This window comes from Indicator indicator, chromosome 24 (genome assembly GCF_027791375.1).
Source record: "Indicator indicator isolate 239-I01 chromosome 24, UM_Iind_1.1, whole genome shotgun sequence".
Classification (NCBI taxonomy): Eukaryota; Metazoa; Chordata; class Aves; order Piciformes; family Indicatoridae; genus Indicator; species Indicator indicator.
This window is the reverse complement of record NC_072033.1, coordinates 16348332-16365719: the sequence shown is the minus strand read 5'-3', so window position 1 is coordinate 16365719 and position 17388 is coordinate 16348332. Positions and strand designations below refer to the sequence as shown.

Sequence of the window (17388 nt, the reverse complement as noted above, 5' to 3'; positions counted from 1 at the left end):
CTAAGCAATGCTCAGCAAGAGCTAAAGGAGCTGTGGGGGGCAAGAGGCTGGGGCCAGACTCTGCTCAGTGGTGCCCAGGGACAGGCCAAGGGGCAATGGCCATGAAGTGGAACCCGGGAGGGGTTTGGTGTGAGGATGCAGAACCCAGGAGCACAAGGCCCAGTGGAGTTGAAAGCTCTCCAGAGAAGACGACTCCACAACCTCTCTGGGCAGCCTGCTCCAGAGCTCACCAAAGAAGTTTCTCCTCATCTTCAGATAAAACCTCCTGGGTTCCACTTTGTGCCCACTGCCCCTTGTCCTGTCCCTAGGCACCACTGACAGGAGTCTGGTCCCAGCCTTTCACTCTCCACCCTTCAGGTATGGGTGAACACTGAATTAAGGATCTGACTAAGCACGATTCAGAGCACCAAACCTACATCCTTGTGCTGGAGATAAACAACCCAGGAGGAGCAAACCTGCCCCTGGGCTGGGTGACCCTGGCTGGCAGCTGACTCCTGAGGGGAGCAGCAAGGAGAGAAGGGCCAGGAGGGGGATGTTCTGCCAACCCCTTGCCAAAAGTGGTGATAACTCAGTGTGGGCTCAGGTGTGATGAGCCCAAAATAGCTGCTCCTGCTCTGCAGCAGGTTGTGTAAATGCTCAGCTCCAGCTCAAAGGAGACACAGGGCTGAGTTCCTGCGAGCACTGGGCACAAGCAGTGAGCCCTGGGCTTGAAAGCCACACTCAGAGCCAGCACTGCCTCTTGATTAGTGCCTGCTAAAAATAGCTCCTTGTGTGGGTGGAAGGAGAGCTCAAACACAGGAGGAGAGGCAGACACAAGGGGCTTTGACTGGGGCACCAAGTGAGCAGCGCTGGGGACAATGGACAGCAGCATCTCCAGGGCCATGTCTGCAGCCAGAGTCCTTCCTCTGGGCTGCAGCTGCCAGTGCAGGAGCTCAGTGCTGGAGATGCTCAGTGCTGGAGATGCTCAGTGTTGTCTTTCTAGCCTGTGCTCAGCCCCATGAATGAATGGATGCCATCATCCTCATCTTTCATGCTCCAGCAGACCTTGTGTAAGCAGTGCTGTTGGCGTACTGGAAGACGACAAGACTCTGTGTGGTTCTTGAGCAGGGTTTGCCTCTGGGGCAATGCCTGGGAACCCTTTCTGGGCAGAAATTTTTCTTAATAGCCAACCTGAAACTCCCCATGCACAACTTGAGGCTGTTTCCTCTTGTCCTGTCACTTGTATGTGACAAGAGACCAACCCCCACCATGCTCCAGCCATCAGGGAGTTGTGGAGGGCAATGAGATCTCCCCTCAGCCTCCTCTTCTCCAGGCTGAACACCCCCAGCTCCCTCAGCTGCTCCTCCCCAGCCCTCTTCTCCAGACCCTTTCCCAGCTTCCTTGCCCTTCTCTGGACATGCTGCAGCCCCTCGATGTCCTTCTTGCAGTGAGGAGCCCAGAACTGACTTCAGGATTGGCGATGTGGCCTCGCCATGCCGAGCAGAGGCTGACAATCACCCCTACACCACTGCCAGCATTCCCCTCACCCCCAGGCAACGGCACCATCCTGGATCCCCCTCAGCCTCCCATGGCAGTGGCCTGTAGGGTCCACCATGCCCCTCTCTACAGAGGGGCTCTACAGAGCTGAAGTTCTGTTGTTTGTGGCACAGTGCTGGTGGCAAACACACCGTCTGAAACACTGCGTGGGAGGCAGGCAGCTCCCTCCCTGCCTCTGCCCTGCCCTGCTGGCTGCTCACAGCCCTGGCTGGGGTCCCATCCCCAGGGACCAGTCCCTGGCTGGGGACACACAGCCACCCTTATGTCCCCCAGATAAAATGACTCCTTTTGGGTTTGTTTTTGCCAAGATAGAGCTCTAAGGCTTTCGTAGGCAGCTTTGGCCATGAGGTTCCATCGCAGCACCGTGGCTGATGTTGACCACAGCCCTCAGCAGTGCTGCTGCTTCTCACCAGCTCAAAAAACCATCAAGGGTCACAGCATGGCTGGTTTCAAGTGGATAAAAAAGAGTAAATGTGGTGCTCTGTTGAGCCATGGAGCAGTGCCTGGCTCCAGCCCTGAATCTGCATGCTCCAGCTCCAGCTCCACCTTGCTGACTGGTTAGGCATAAAGAGAAAATTCTTCACCATGAGAATGGTGAAAGCCTGGAACAGGTTGCCCAGAGATGTGGTAGAGACCCCATCCCTGGAGACACTCAAGGTCAAACTTGATTTGGGCCCTAAGCAACCTGATCCAGTTGGAGATGCTAACAGCAGTGGGGTTGGGTAAGATGACCTTTAAGGGTCCCTTCCCACCCCCTGTATTCTGTGATTCTACCAGTGTGTGACTCTGCTGCCCAGCCATGGTCATGCAGGACATGGGGACATCTTGGAGGGTAGGGACCACATGGAGGACATCTGGCCTTGGGGAAGCCACAGCCACTTTCCTGACAGAATGCTCCCAAAACATGGTGCTACTGGAGAAAGAGGGGGGGGGAAATTCCCTTGTTTCCTCCTTACACACCCAGGCAATGCCATCCTGCAGCTCTGCCTCTAGAGCAGCCAAAACCCCCTCCAAACCCCAAAAGCCATTGGAATTACTCCCATCACAAGGTGCCCACTGGCAGGCTCAGCTGCAGCCCCCCCGCCATAGTCAGGGCCCCACCCATCCCTGGTCCCAGCAGCACCCAACACAGCACCCATCACAGAAGTGGCTTTGCTTCACTTCCTGTCCTGTGCTGCAAAGCATCTGACCAGCAGCAGAGGCTCTTCTGCACCATCCTCCTGTCACTAAAAATAGAGCAGAGCAGTTGAAAACCCCAAAACTGCACACAGAAAACCTGAGAACAGTATCTGTTTGACCAGCAAAGAGCACACACCCGAGGCAGCAACACCCCAGAGGAGGACTTTCAGCTTGTGTTTTCTCTTTCTGCAGCAGATGGGTTTGGTTTGCTCTGAAACAGATCCAAGTGGCTGATTGCCACAGCATGAGGGAACTGCCTGAGGTGTCTCCAGGGCTGATGGCTGCCCCATTAATGGCCATGGGGGGGCTGGAAAGCAGCCTGGTGATCAATAAGGTCACAGAACCATAGAATTGTTTCAGCTGGAAAAAAAAATCCTCTGTGATCATCCAGTCCAACCATCAACCCAGCACCACCATGGCCACTAAACCCTGGCCCCACATGCCATGGCCACAGGTTTCTTGAACACCCCCAGGGATGGGGACTCCACCACCTCCCTGTTCCAATCCCTGACCACTCTGCAGCAAAGAAATTGTTCCTAATCTCCAACCTAAACCTCCCCTGGCACAACTTGAGGCTGTCCCCTCTTGTCCTGTCACTTGCATGTGAGAAGAAACCAATCCCTACTTTGGTCCAGCCTCCTCTCAGGGAGCTGTAGAGAGACAGGAGGTCTCCCCTCAGCCTCTCCTCCAGACTAAACAATCCTAGTTCTTTCAACTGCTCCTCATAAGACTTGGGCTCTACACCTTCCACCAGCTTTGTTGCTCTTCTCTGGAGATGCTCCAGCACCTCAGTGTCTGGTAGTGAGGGACTGAAGGTCAGAATAAACAACTCATTTTCCTTCTGAGTCTGCTGCCCTCCTGCTTCCCATTAGCACAGAAAGAGGCAGAACTGCTGCAGTGAAACCCAGCACTCACCTGAGAACCTGGCAGGAGTGGGGTCTGCAATGAGCAATGTGTCACAGCTCTCTGGACCTGTCAGGTCCAGCCCACAGCTCTTCAGGGTCCAACCTTGGCCAACTGCAACCATAAAAATTAAAAAAAAAAAAAAGGAAGAACTTAATTCCTGTGTATAATAAAAGGAAGACATTTGTTGCTAGCAGTGTTCCCATGCAAGCCTCTCCTCTGCTAGGAGGGGTGGTTTGTCAGGGGTGGATGGTTCAGCTGCTGGCTGATGAGCACTGAGAGGACACTCAGGTGATGCATCCCACACCTGCTGTGGCTACCTGCTGCCACTGGAAACTTCTTCCCCCACACCTCCAGCTCAGGTCATGCCATCTCTTGCTGAAAGCCAGCCTGGGGCAGACTCAGGCACCAAAGAGACCTCTCTGTGAGAAGCAAAGGCTGAGACCCTGGAGAACAGCAGCCCCAGGGGGGATCTGAGCAAGAGCTAAAGGAGCTGTGGGGCAGGCCACAGGGCAATGGGGACAAATGGGAACCCAGGAGGTTCCATCTCAACAGGAGGAGAAAATTTCTTGGTGTGAGGGTGCAGAGCCCTGGAGCAGGCTGCCCAGAGAGGTTGTGGAGTCTCCTTTTCTGGAGAGCTTCCAACCCCCCCGGCCATTGTGCTCCTGGGCAAGCTGCTGTGGGTGCCCTGCTGGAGCAGGGGGTTGGACTGGATGAGCTCCAGAGGTCCCTTCCACCCTCCACCCCGCTGGCACTCTGTGTGAACAGGACCTCTCCACCTCCTCAGGGCCAGGGAATGAAGAAGCCAAAGCAGCTTTCTAGCCACAGGCACTGCAGGATGCTCAGCAGCTCCCACAGATGGGACATTCCTCCTCACCTCTCTCTGTCAAGCAGCAGCCAGGAGCTTTCTCATTCTCACTAAAAGACAGAATTGGGTTTTTACTTGGTTTTTGGCTTAGCTTTTTTTCTGCTTTTTTGCCCTTTGCTTCATCTCTCTTTGCCGCCCTGCCTGTCCAGTGTGTCATGGAAATTTTACCACAGAGGCTCATGATGAGCAAACAGGAAGCCAGCAAAGAGTGTGGCAAGGTGCTGTGGCCTGGCTCCACTCAGTGACAAGAAGGGCCATAAAAGCCAGTGTGGGGGTGGCAGGTGGGAGAAGATCCATCGAGAGAGAACAGGGCCAGACTCTGCCTCACCTCCCCAGAAACAAGGCAGGTCCACAGGTAAGGCAGATCCTGCACCTCCTTTCTCTCCCTTTCTGCAGGTCTCTAGCTGTGGTTGGGAGTCATGGAGTCATAGAATTGTTTGGGTTGGTAATGATATCTAAGCTCATCCAGCCCAACTGTCACCCAACCCCACCATGGCCACTAAACCAGGGCCCCCAGTGCCATGGCCACAGGTTTCTAGAACACCTCCACCACCTCCCTGGGCAGCCTCTTCCAGCACTTGCCCCAAGTGCCGTGACCACCTCCCTGGGCAGCCTGTCCCAGTGCCTGCCCCAAGTGCCATGACCACCTCCCTGAGCAGCCTGTTCCAGTGCCTGCCCAACCCTTTCTCTTCTGGCTGCAGGTTTTGAGGCTGTTTCTCGTTGTGTTTCTGCTCAGCTCCTTCTCACAAAGAGGCCAAGAGGAGTCTGCTGCTACCTTATTCTGTCCCTAACTTAACCACGCTCAGAGAAACTCATTCTAGTTAGCTTTTGCTCTTTTTTCCTTTGGATTTTGCAAGCCCATAATTCACAGCTTAAAACCCCCCAAAGCCAATCACAGATTCCCAGTAGAGGTATTTGAGAAGCTCAAGCTGTGCTGTGGCTCTGCAACACCCTTGGCCCCTACCTGAAAGGTTCTTCTTTCCTTTGCTCCTGGGCAAATCCAGAGTCACTCTGCTGAAATAGTCTTGGCTGCATATGGGGAACCCAGGAGAGCATCTGGCTTGGTCCATAGCAGACAGGTGGGAATGTGCTAGGACTCAAATGAAGCAAGAAACCCAGAAAGGAGCTGAAAATGGATCACAGGTTCCTCTGTGCCTTTTCCTGAGAGCTTTTTTAGGCCAACTCACCTCTTGCATGGAGCTTCTCAGTGCTGAGCTTGGAAAACCCTTCCCTTTGATTTTGTGGTTAACCAATGAGCTTTGAACCATTCATTTTCCCACCTTTATGGCAAATCACTTTGCCAGGAGGTTGGCAGAAACAACATCCAGAGATCCAGAAAGGATGGAGGGTGAGCTGCCAGGCTGCTTCAGGCAGTGTGCAGGGATTCAGCCCTGCCAGGGACCCATTTGCCTCCACAATAGCCTTGGCCCAGGGGAAAACAGCCTGCCAGGAGCATCACTTTGGGAAGCAGCTGGTCCATGCAGAGCCCAGGAGTTGAGCTGGGATGAAGAGCAGCTGGAAGTGCTGTGGTAGGAAGACAGAACCGGGGAACTGCTTCTCTGCTTTCTCTTCCACATTCATCAGAGACTGCAGGGTCTAGGAAAGCACAGGACATGGGACACAGGACACATGGCATGGGGGTTGGCAGCTGCCCACGTGAGGGGCATCTTGAGTGCTGTCTAACCTGAGAATGGTGAAACTTAAGGCTCAATCTCAGGTTCGTCAGCCCACGAGATGCCTTCCCCAGAGCGGGATGGGCAGCGCTGGCCTTCAGCAGCACCACGGCCACCCCCTGGCACCCAGCAAGCAGTGAGGAGCAGAGGGGCACCACAGCTTTGTCTGCAGCCTTCCCACAACACAGGAGTGCAGCCCAGCAGGGCTGTTTGTGACAGTGGGGAAGAACCAAGGTGGGTGCCAGTCCCCAGGGAACAAAGGGAAGAAAGTGGCCTTCAGTTCCTGAGGAGAAGCTGCTGGAAGCTGGGCCACGCTCTGGCACCGCCGCCGCCAGGGTCAGCGAAGCCATCACGAGACAGAAGGCTCCAAGTGCTTAATTAGGAGCCCCTCTGACTCCAGCAGCTGTGAGGCCCCAGATCCATGGCTTTGCCAGCCAGGAAGTGAAGCTGAGAAGTGAAGCTGAGAAGTGAAGCTGGCATCCCTGGCAGCATCATTAACACATCACTGCTCACGTTCCTCCTTAGAGGGAGAGACATCAACATCCCCGATCGTGGTGATAATGAATCCCCAGGCAGCGTGCAGGGCCCCCAGTGCTGAATGTGTCAGTGGTTTGTGAAGGCAGCAGGGAAAAAAAGATTTAATTTTCCAAGTTGGGCTTCCTAAATAAAAGACAAGTATGAGACTCCTCTGTTGGATTCACCATCAGCCCCTAAATATCTAATCCTAAAGCACAAGGACCAAAAGGAAAATGGTCTAAAGCATTACCAGCCCCTTCTGCTGCAGTTCTCACCCCACAGCCTTTCCAGGTGTTACCTCTGTAGAGGATTCCCAAGGGATGGGACAAGAAAGAGTTTTGCAGAGGTCCCAGCCCCATGTGCAGCCAAAAATTACTGGGATGCCTGGAGACAGTCACTGCAGAGCAGCCCTGAAACATGGCAGCTCCCTGCAGGGAAGGCTCCCTGGCTGGCACTGCCCTGAGTCATCTACAGGCACACAATCCCAGCATGGTGGGGTTGGAAGGGAACTCTGGAGCTCATCCAGTCCAACTCCCCTGCACCCACAGCAGCTTGCCCAGGAGCACAATGGCCAGGGGGAGTTGGAAGCTCTCCCGAGAAACAGACTTTACAATCTCTCTGGGAAACCTGCTCCAGGGCTCCAGTCACTGATGGAGCCTCTTCCTTGGATTTGGGGGCTGGAAGGGGTGTCCCATTTGTCTTCAGCATCCACCAGGACTGGGTGATGCCCTGGGAGCCGCAGGCAGGGCAGCAGCAGCCCCCAGCCAAGGGTCCTGCCAGCACTGTTTGGGGGGGAAACAGGCTGAGCCCCTGGCACAGTGGCAACACGGGGTCAGGTGTGGGGCTCTGGGGGGGACAGGCTTAGGTGGAGCTCTGGCAATTGCAGCAGCTCTGGATGATTCCGGGAAGAAAGGAACTTGCACAATGCATGGTGCACAAAGCCCGCGGCAGGCAGATGCTCCCTGCAGCCACTTCACCTCTGCCAGGAGATATTCTGCACTTGAGGGGGGCCTGGGGGAGCCCCCCACTCACCATAAACTCCCTTAGCTTGGTGAGCTTCCTGAAAGCAGCTGAGGCCTGGTTGCTCATGTGGCTGCTGAGCTGGAGGGGTGCCGGGGGGTTCTTGCTGTTCATTCAAGTTCCATTTAACGGGAGTTGCAGTTTGGATTTTTTCTCTTGATTCTTGGTTTGGTTTTGTTGTTTTTCCCTTTCCTCTCGAAATGTTTATTCCTCACGAGGGAATGTTAATTCTAGAGGCAGCAGCACTTTTGCAAGATGAAGTGATTGCTGATGGAGTGATGGAAGCTCCAGCAGGGAGGGAGGCGCAAGGCAAATGAATCACAAAGCTGAAGCCCTTGGCCGCCCAAGTGCCGTGCGGGGTCCGTGCCCGCGCCGGGCGCTGGGGCCGGGGCAGGACTCTGCCTTTTATCCTCCTGCAAAGGAGGGGCCGCTGGGCTTCGGGAGCACACCGAGGCTTCGGAAGCGGAGTTTTCATCTGCAGGAGGCCAGGATGAATCACCCGGGGGAACTGGAGCTGTGTCTTCGCTGGGCACCTTCTGAAGGAGCAGGTGGAGAAAACTCTGCCAGTGGCGAGCTCGGGGATTAAGCTACAGACCTCTGTGAGCCCCTCTGCCGTGGGGACCATCACGGCCCGGGGGGTTGGCAGGGCACCGAGTGCGGTTTTGTGCCCCGGTGCCTGGAAAGCCACCCCCAGTGTGACATGGGGGGACTCGGCTGGTGCTGCTGCACCCCGCAGTCGACTGTCACACACGGGGGGTCTGCACATACACCCCCGAACTCTCCCACCCCTCCGGCACACACAGGAACACCTCTCAGCCCACTCGTGCCCGTGGGCATGCACAGCCCTGCACACCCCACACAGTCCCCCAAACCCTCCCACCTATCACCCCCACATACTCCTGTACCTCCAGACTCTAACGTCTAGGAGCCCCCTGTATCCCCCCCCACGCTCTCACCCTCCTCCACTCCCCTGAGCCCCTCCAGATTCTCACTTCCATGCCCCCACACTATCCCCCCTCCCCCCCCAGGCTCTGACCCCTCTCACCTCCATATACTCCCACGTGGCCCCCACATTCTTCCCCCCTCCCCTCAAGGAACACAGTGTACCCCCGGATTCTCACCCCTCCATACCCCCGGGTACCTCTATGTGCTCCCCCCAGACTCTTTCCCCGTTGTACCTCCACATCACCCAGACTCTGCCCACTGTGTACCCCCAGACTCACACCACTGTAAACCACTCTGCCCCCCCAGACTCTTACCCCCTCTCTTCCCCACGGTTCTCGTGTGCCCCTAGGCCTTTCCTCTCCTCCAAGTATCCCTACGCCCCCCCAGTTCTCCCCTCCTCTCCCTTGAATACTCTTGTGCTCCTCCACGTGCTCCCCCCGACTCTCCTCTCCGTGATCCCCCGTATTCCCCCCCGGACTCTGTCCCTTCTACTCCCCACCCCTGTACCCTTGTGTGTCCCCCCAGACTCCCACCTCTGTCATCCCCCCTGATCCCCCCATCACACCCCTGTCCCCCACTGTGTCACCCCGAGTCGCCCCCCAGGACCCTCATCCCTGTGTCCCACCCTGTTCCCCCTAGACCCTCTCCCCTATCACCCCCTGTGTCCCGCCGTGTGTCCCCCAGCCCCTCACTCCTGTCCCCCCTGCTCCCGATGGGTTCAGCACCGCGGACAGCTGGGGGGGGGGGGGGGGGGGGGGAGGCTGTGTCCGGCTATAGCGCGGTCACGTGGGCCCCGCCGCCCCCTTTATAGCGCGGAGCCAGGCGGGCGGCGCCCAGCGTCCTGCGGGCAGCGGCGGAGAGAGCGGTGAGCGGCACCGGCACCGGGCGTCCCGTCCCTGGGGGGGATCCCGTCCCTGGGGGGGATCCCGTCCCTGGGGGGGTCCCTGGGCAGAGAGGTACTGGATCCCGTCCCCAGGGACAGGAGGGTTCCAGGGGGGTCCCGTCCCAGGGGGGCAGAAGGGTCCTAGAAGCAATGGTGTCCCGCGTCCCGGTGGCCCACAGGTCCCAAGGGAGTCCAGATCCCCGAGGTTCCAAGGGGTCCCACAACCAGGAGGCAGGAGGGTCCCGGATCCCGAGGCGGGGGTCCCAGATCAAGGATGGGTCCCTTCCCCTGGACAGGAAGATCCCAAGGTCCCCAGGGGCGGATCCCGGGGGCAAGAGGGTCCGATGGACCCTAGATCCCGGGAGCAGGAAGTTCCCGGATCCCGGGGGTTCACAAGTCTTGGGGAAGTCCATCCCGTGGACAGGAGGATCCCAGCTCCCCCAGTGGGTACCAGGTCTCGGAAGGTCTCATCCCGGGGGCAGGAAGGATCCCAGGTCCCGGAGGTCCCAGCGGCCAAGGGTGTCCCATGTGCAGAAGACCCATCCCTGGGGCTTCACAGCTGGGGGGCTCCAGCCTCTGGGGGGCATCCTGTGGGGACAGAACCTCCTGGGGTGGAGGGTCCTGTGCCAGGGACAGAGGAGTGGGGGTTCCATCCCCGGGGTTCCCATCCTGAAGGACTCTATCTCCAAGGGGTCTCATCCCGGGGTGGGAGTCCCCCCGTGGTGTGAAGGCCCTCGGGTGCCCCCTGACCGCAGTGGGGGGGATGTGGGGGGTCCGGGGTGGGCTGGGGGGGCTCTTGCAGGTGTGTGGCCCTGGAGCAGCCGCGATGCGGGTCAGGATGATTTCAGCTGCCTCTGTCCTCGTCCTGCTCTTCCTGCCCTCGGAGACCTGCTCCCCCCTGCACTGGCCCCGGGCTCCATCCTACCGGCTGGCCCTGGCCTCCCAACCCACCTGGGAGCCCTGGCCGGGATCCCCACAGCCTCCGGTGCCCACCGCCGGCCCCCTGCCCCAAAGACTGTGCCCAGCCCAGGGGGCAGAGCCCACCACGGCCCCCCGCAGCCCGCGGGCTCTGCAGGGCGGCAAGAGGCGAGACGGCAAACCCAACTCCTTGGACCTCACCTTCCACCTGCTGCGAGAGTTCCTGGAGATGTCCCGGGAGGAGAGACTGGCCCAGAAAGCCCTCAGCAACAAGCTCCTGCTGCAGAGTATAGGAAAATGAGGGGGGGACGCTGATTTGAGAGGGGAAATGAAGGAGACTGACCCCCCAGCTCCCTCGCTGGGGGGTGCTGCTGCCCAGGTGAGGGCTGGAGCCATGCCCAGGGCTTGCCCTGCAGGGTCCTCATTGCTGTCCCCCACGTGTGTTGCTCTCACTGCTGTCGATTAAATTTGACCTCACACCTGCCCCACTGATGTGCTCTTGAGGTTCTGTCCCTTCCCCCACTCCCTCCCTGCCCCTCAAGTTCCACATGGGGCTGGTGTCCTCAGGAGGGGGTGTTGGGGACATTTCTCTCTGGAATGTTGTGTTGGGGACAGCAACTGGTGGCCCCTGCTACCCCATGAGGGCCCTGGCACCATCCATGGGCAGCAGCAAGCCCTGTGACCACAGAGCCCTCCTAGAAGCTTTCCCAAAGGGGGTTTGCTCCAAGCCCCAGGCTGGGACTTGCACCCCAAGACCCACCACGCTCCATCACTCAGCACCCCACGGGCAGCGTGGCCAGAAGGTGCCTGACAAGAGGATGCTGTCCCCCAGCAAAGGCAATGAAAACCCCAAACTGGTCCCTGCTCAGCTCTGTCCAAACTCGGGCTGCCAGCAGGAGCGTTTGGCTCACTCTGCCCTGCCAGGCACCTCCAGCCATGGCTAACCCTCACCAGGCTATGGTGGGACCTCTCCCATGGATCTGCACAAAGCCCCCAGCATGCCATGTTGAGGTGGCTCCAGGACATGGCTTGGATTTGGCTTGAGGGGAGGGTGGTTGGAGGCAGCTGCCCCAGGTGAAAGGTCACCATTCTGTGTTTACCTCCTTTCCTTACCTTCCTCTGGTGCATCTCTCTCACATGAAGATTCAACCTCTTCAAAGGATCCTTCTCCAAGGGATCCAGTACCTGAAAGGGCTACAGGAGAGCTGGGGAGAGACTTTTGACAAGGGCTGGGAGTGACAGGATGGGGACAAAGACTTTGAGCTGGAAGAGGGCAGACTCAAAGTGGAGATTAGGAAGAAATTCTTTCCAGGGAGGGTTGGGAAGACACTGGCACAGGTTGCCCAGGGAGATTGTGGATGCCCCTTCCCTGGAGGTGTTCCAGGCCAGGCTGGATGAGGCCTTGAGCAAGCTGGGCTGGTGGGAGGTGTCCCTGCCCATGGCAGGGGGTTGGAACTAGGTGGCCTCTGAGGTTCCTTCCAGCCCAAACCATTTTATGAATCTGGGATCACATGATCACAGCATGGTAGAGGTTGGAAGGGACCTCTGGAGATTTGAGTCCAACCCCCTGCCAACGCAGGGTCACCCAAAGGTGGCCACACAGGAACACATCCAGGTGGGATTCCTGACACCCACCCCTCAGATGTTGGAAAACATTCCTGAGATCTCCTCTCAGTGTTACCCAGAGGACAGTGGGAGAGACCTCACCCAACACCACACACAGGCCCTGGGCTGCAGAGGGTCCATCTCTGGATCCGGGTGTTGCTATGTGACCTGCTTTAGGTGATCCTGCTCTGGGAAGGGGTTGGACTCAATCGCACAATCACAGGATGTTAGAGGTTGGAAGGAACCTCAAAAGATCATCCAGTCCAACCCCCCTGCCAGAGCAGGGCAGGTCACACAGGAATACATCCTCCACAACCTCTCTGGGCAGCCTGCTCCAGGGCTCTGTCACCCTCACAGTGACAAAGTTTTCCCTTCTGTTCCCACGGCACCTCCTATGCTCCAGCTTCCCCCCGGCCCCAGTGTCCCTTGTCCTGTCCCTGGACATCCGTGAGCAGAGCCTGGCTCTGTCCTCCAACACATCTTTATCGACAGGAATGAGGGCACCTCTCAGGCTCCTCTTCTCCAAGCTGAAGAGCCCCAGCTCCCTCAGCCTTTCCTCATCAGCTTTCCACTCCCTTCAGCATCTTTGTAGCTCCTCCTGACACTCACCCAACAAATTTCAGAGATCCCTTCCAATCCCAACCATTCAGGGATACCTCAGAGGAGGGAAAAGAAAACCCAATCCAGGGAGCATTTCTGCATTGAAAACATTTATTTTACAACAGTGGTTCTTTTGTGTTAGTTTGTTGGGGTTTGGGTTTTTTTTTGCAGATAACTTAGCAATCTTTTCTTTTTTTTTTTTTCCTTTTTTTTTTTTTTTGTTTAGTTTATATCCAGACATAACAAGACACAAATCACCATGCTAGAAACAGAAAAGAACTCCTTCTGCTGGCACCACGTCGTTATGTACAGGAGCTCAGTAGGAATCCAGTGTCAAAACACTCCAAAAAAGTTCAGACAGCCACAGCTACTTTACATACAGCTCAAAGTATGGTCCTTTAGAACATAACAAAATAGATATATGTCTATATTATAATCATTTTCCAGATGCAGTTTTTTATACCTCCATTCTGGGTTGGTTTGGGGTTTTTTTCTTCTTTTTTTTTTTTTTACATTTTTGTTTTGCTTTTCTAGTTTTAAAGATGGCCCTCCCCACTCCCACCCCCTCCTCCCTTTTCCCATGCCCTGCCCCTTCCTCATCCCACCCCACCCCGCGTTTGAAGTGCAGTGCAGAAAGAGCCTCCCCAGCAGCTTCAGCTCCCCCAGAGGTCAAAAAAAAACCACCCAAACCCCACCATAAATTACAGAAATCAGGGCCTTGCCCACATGCAAAAGGAAGAGAAACCAGCGAGGGGGGGCTGTGGCAACACAAACCGTGGGGCACCCCCAGCCCTGGAGGTGTGGCAGGGGTGGGGCTGAGAGGAGGGGAGGGATGGCATCGATCGGCTCCGGTGAGGAGACAGCAAGAGTTTGGCAAACCTCAGAGGCTCCCTGCTGGGCTGGACACAAACACAACTGCAAACTGCAAGAGAAAGGAATCCTCCCTGGTTTTCCCCCACTGCTGCACAGAGCAGAGCCCTGTGGTGCTTTGGGTGGCAGGGAACAGCCCATGGAAAGAAAAGGCTCAAGGAGGGATCAGCTCTGGCTCTGCCCAGAAGTGATCTGGTGGTTCTCACACACCCGCACACTGGCCACAGCCATGGTGCCCTCACCCAGATCCTGACCTTGGCCACAACCATGGTGCCCTCAACCAGATCCTGACCTTGGCCACAGCCATGGTGCCCTCACACAGACCACCTGAGCTCAGCTTCACACCCTGCAGTGACTCCAGGTCCTCACAACTCAACCCACAAGCAGTCTAAATGGAGAAGACCCAGGCTGGACCATGCCAACCCCATCACACTGTTCATCTGCAAGCTCCCTGGAGCAGGGAGGGGAGAATGAGGAGGAAAGATTTGCTTCTCCTTCCCAGCCAGCTCAGCTCCTCCTGCTTGCAACACCCTTTTATTTACACAACAGGATCCTTCATCCCCAACCACTTCCCTTCACCAACAACTCTTGTTTGGTTTTTCCTGCAGCTGAAAAGAAAAAACAAACAAACAAACAAACAAACAACCCAAAACAAAAAGACTAAAACACAATTCTGGACAGACAAAACTCAGCCAGGCTGGCTGAGAGGTCAAATTTATCACATTTTTACCACCAAAGGAAAGAAAAACACACAGCAGCAAGAAGGAGGTGCAGCCCTGTTGTATCAATATATACATATGTGCATATATACAGACACACACACATGATGCAACCCAAAGCTCCCAGCAGGGCTTCCCACCTCACCCTGGGAGCTCAAGAGTCCCACTCTGCAGAGTGCAACATGGTGAAAACCAGTACAAGGGAAGCCCAAACCACCAACCCCAGGTCCCCACATTCTGCCACGCTTCCACCACCTTCAAGCCCCCCACGTCCCAGCCTGCACGAGTCCGAGTGGCTCCAGACATGGCCCCTGATCTCCCTCCTCATTTCCCTCCTCCCATGGCAAGCTGGAGCTGGCACAGCTCAGCTCATCTCAGAGGGGCTGGGGACAAGGGGCAGCTTGTGGAATTCAAGTAAATTGTGGAGTTTTTGACAAGCAGCTGCTGACAAACTGCAGAAGTCAGTCCCCAGGGCCGGCTGGGGGGGACAGGGAGCAGAGGAGACGACAGACCAGGGGAATGGTTGGCCATTTGCTGTGAGAGCTTCCTCTACACAGACACACAGGTAGGGAACCACCAGCAATCCCCAGCTTTTCTTTCCTGCTGAACTCTGACAGCACTTGGCTTCTGCCTGACTTCCTGCCACCTTGTCAGCACTCAGTTATGTTCCTCTCAAGGTACCTGAAGCAGTTGTTGGTGCAGTGATGCATTACACACCAAGAGATCTCCACTGGCAGACAGAGAAGCAGCAGCAGCTGATGAAGCAGGTTGAGTTTACACCAACCTTACACTAGAAACACTGCCACTGGGGGGGTTCTTTCTCAGTGCTCTAAGAGCAATGTGAACTTAAACAGCATCCAGCATTCTAGACACGAGGTGGGGGCTGCAAAAGCCTCCCTCAGCCCCTGGCAAAAGCCTCCTGTCCCACACAAAGCTGATAGTGGTTGCAGTGGGTAGGGAAAAAACTGCAGCACAAACACACTTGACAGCCCCAGGGTTCCACCCAGCTTTCCCCAGCCAGCTGGAAATGCCAAGAACACCAAAGGGCACCAGAGGGACCAAGGGCACAAAGCAGCTGAGGAAAGCAGGTCCCCCCGCCAGGCAGTGCATAGGGACAGATGCTCTGATAGAAACACCCCAAGGGGCACACTGGTGTCCCTCTGCACCACCACAACCACTCTAGGGGTGGGACAGGAGTGTCTGCTGAGAAACACCACACCTGTAGTGTTTAGCAGCTGGCACAAAGGTGTTTGGCCTCCCTGCCACAGGACTTGGGGTGTTTCTTTCTTTATTCTGACTGCAGGTCATGCTCCACACACCCCCCAAAACCTCAGAGCATCACATTTTGAAGAAGACAATGAGCACTGATATCCAAAGCAGTTTAAAAAGGTTACAAACCTAAAAAAGGAGACTAAAAAGGTGACTAAATGGCTCTAAAGCATCACTGTGAGGAATCAGCAGAACTCTCCTCCCACCCACTCAGACGCCAGGGAGGTCGACAGCAACAAATATATGTACAGATAAATAGGTAAGAATTCCCTACAGACATCACCAGCAAAAGGGAACTGACATTTCTTGGGGGCAACACCCCTTCATTCAAGTTTGTCCTGACAGTGCACTTGGGGGATCCCCCCACCCCCAGAGAGGATGGGGCTCCAGGTCCAGCACCACCTCCTTTCTCAGGAGGGTCGGTACCTGAGCATGCTCCACAGCCAGGCAGGAGCTCTCCCTGCTCACCCCTAAGCTATGAACAGCTTCTCTGAGGGACACAGCTCAGCAGTGGAGGCAGTGGTCCTGAACACCAGCCACCAGCTCTCCAGATCAGCTTCTCCCCTCATCAGGAGGAGCTGTGAGAGGTGCTGAAGAGGTCTGATGGAAGGACTGAGGCAGAGCTCTCAGGCAACTTGTAAGAACAAATACGATACAACTTGTAACAGAAAAACAAGAAAAACAAACAATAATAACCAAAGTTTTAACCCTGGCAACACACTGAAGAGATCAGAGGTGCTCAGGGTGAATTTGGAAGGAAACATTCTGCAGGTAAAGCGAGGGAAGGGCTGTGGTGCCTGCAGTGAGCCTCTGCAGCAGGGTTTTCTCCCTTCTTTCCAGCACCACTCTGCATTTAGCAGGGTACCATCTGGAAGTGCAACTCATGTTAGAGGCCAGGATTCTCTTGCAGCTCACCTACAAGAGCAGAAAAGAGTGGGCAGGAACCCACTTACCTTTTGCTGACACCAGTTGTGGTTTGGAGGGGCCATGTTTGAGCAGATGCAGGTCAAGAAGAGCTGTATCAATAGGTAAGGATCTGCAGTGCAGGGACTGGAGATGGGCAAGCTTCAAACAGCTCCAGGAATGTTCATCTAAACCCCTGTTTTCCTGCCATTCCTTCTCACTGGGATATCTCAGAGTGGTTTCTGCTGGAGCATCATCTCTCAGCAGTGTGCATTCAGCCCCCACAGCCCCAGCTGAAAGGAGTGTGGGCTCTCAGACTCAGGCCTTGCTCAGGGAGGACTAAACCAGCAAAGGTTGTCTCCTGGCACAGAATGCAGGCAACAGCATCTCCTGGGACCCTCACCCCGGTTCTGATGTTGGAAGTCACCCTTGGTGCATCAGACACCAGAGCCACAACCTCCTGCCAGCCTTTCCAGTTCAGTGGGAGTAGCCCAGAGGGGTTAAGAACTGACAATTCCCAATTAACAGCAAGGATGAGCCCAGAGGGGTCAGACCTGCTCCACAGCAACCACAACCACTGGCTTTGTGTCACCAGGGTGACATTGAGTGTAACAAACTACAGCACACAGGGGAACAGCCTCTTCCTCCTGCTCCTCTGACCCATCACAAAGCTCCACCCCACCCCACCCCCCAACACTTCAGCCTTTTTAACCAAGAACATCATTTGCACAGCAATGAGGGATGTGAACCACTGGCATCTGGGGCTCAAAGCTTGCAGCTACCCAAGCACAGGCTGCAGGCAAAGTCACCAAGGACAACTAATGTGACACTCATTTTGAAGCCTAAAAGATTGCTTTTCAGGCCAAGGGGTCAAACAAAGACTTTGAATTAAGTAAGGCTCCCTCCCTGGAGGTGTTCAAGGTCAGGCTGGATGAGGCCTTGAGTGACCTGATCAGGTGGAAGGTTGGCAGAGGGCTGGAA

General features: G+C 55.9%; 1 protein-coding gene across 1 annotated transcript; it reads left to right on the top strand.

Moving 5' to 3' along the window:
- The first annotated feature begins 10337 nt into the window (after window positions 1-10337).
- On the top strand, window positions 10338-10742 carry LOC128975279 (corticoliberin-like). The gene has a single exon (XM_054392089.1). The coding sequence runs from the start codon at window positions 10350-10352 to the stop codon at window positions 10740-10742; it is 393 nt and encodes a 130-aa protein (XP_054248064.1). The 5' UTR covers window positions 10338-10349.
- The last annotated feature ends 6646 nt before the right edge of the window (window positions 10743-17388 follow it).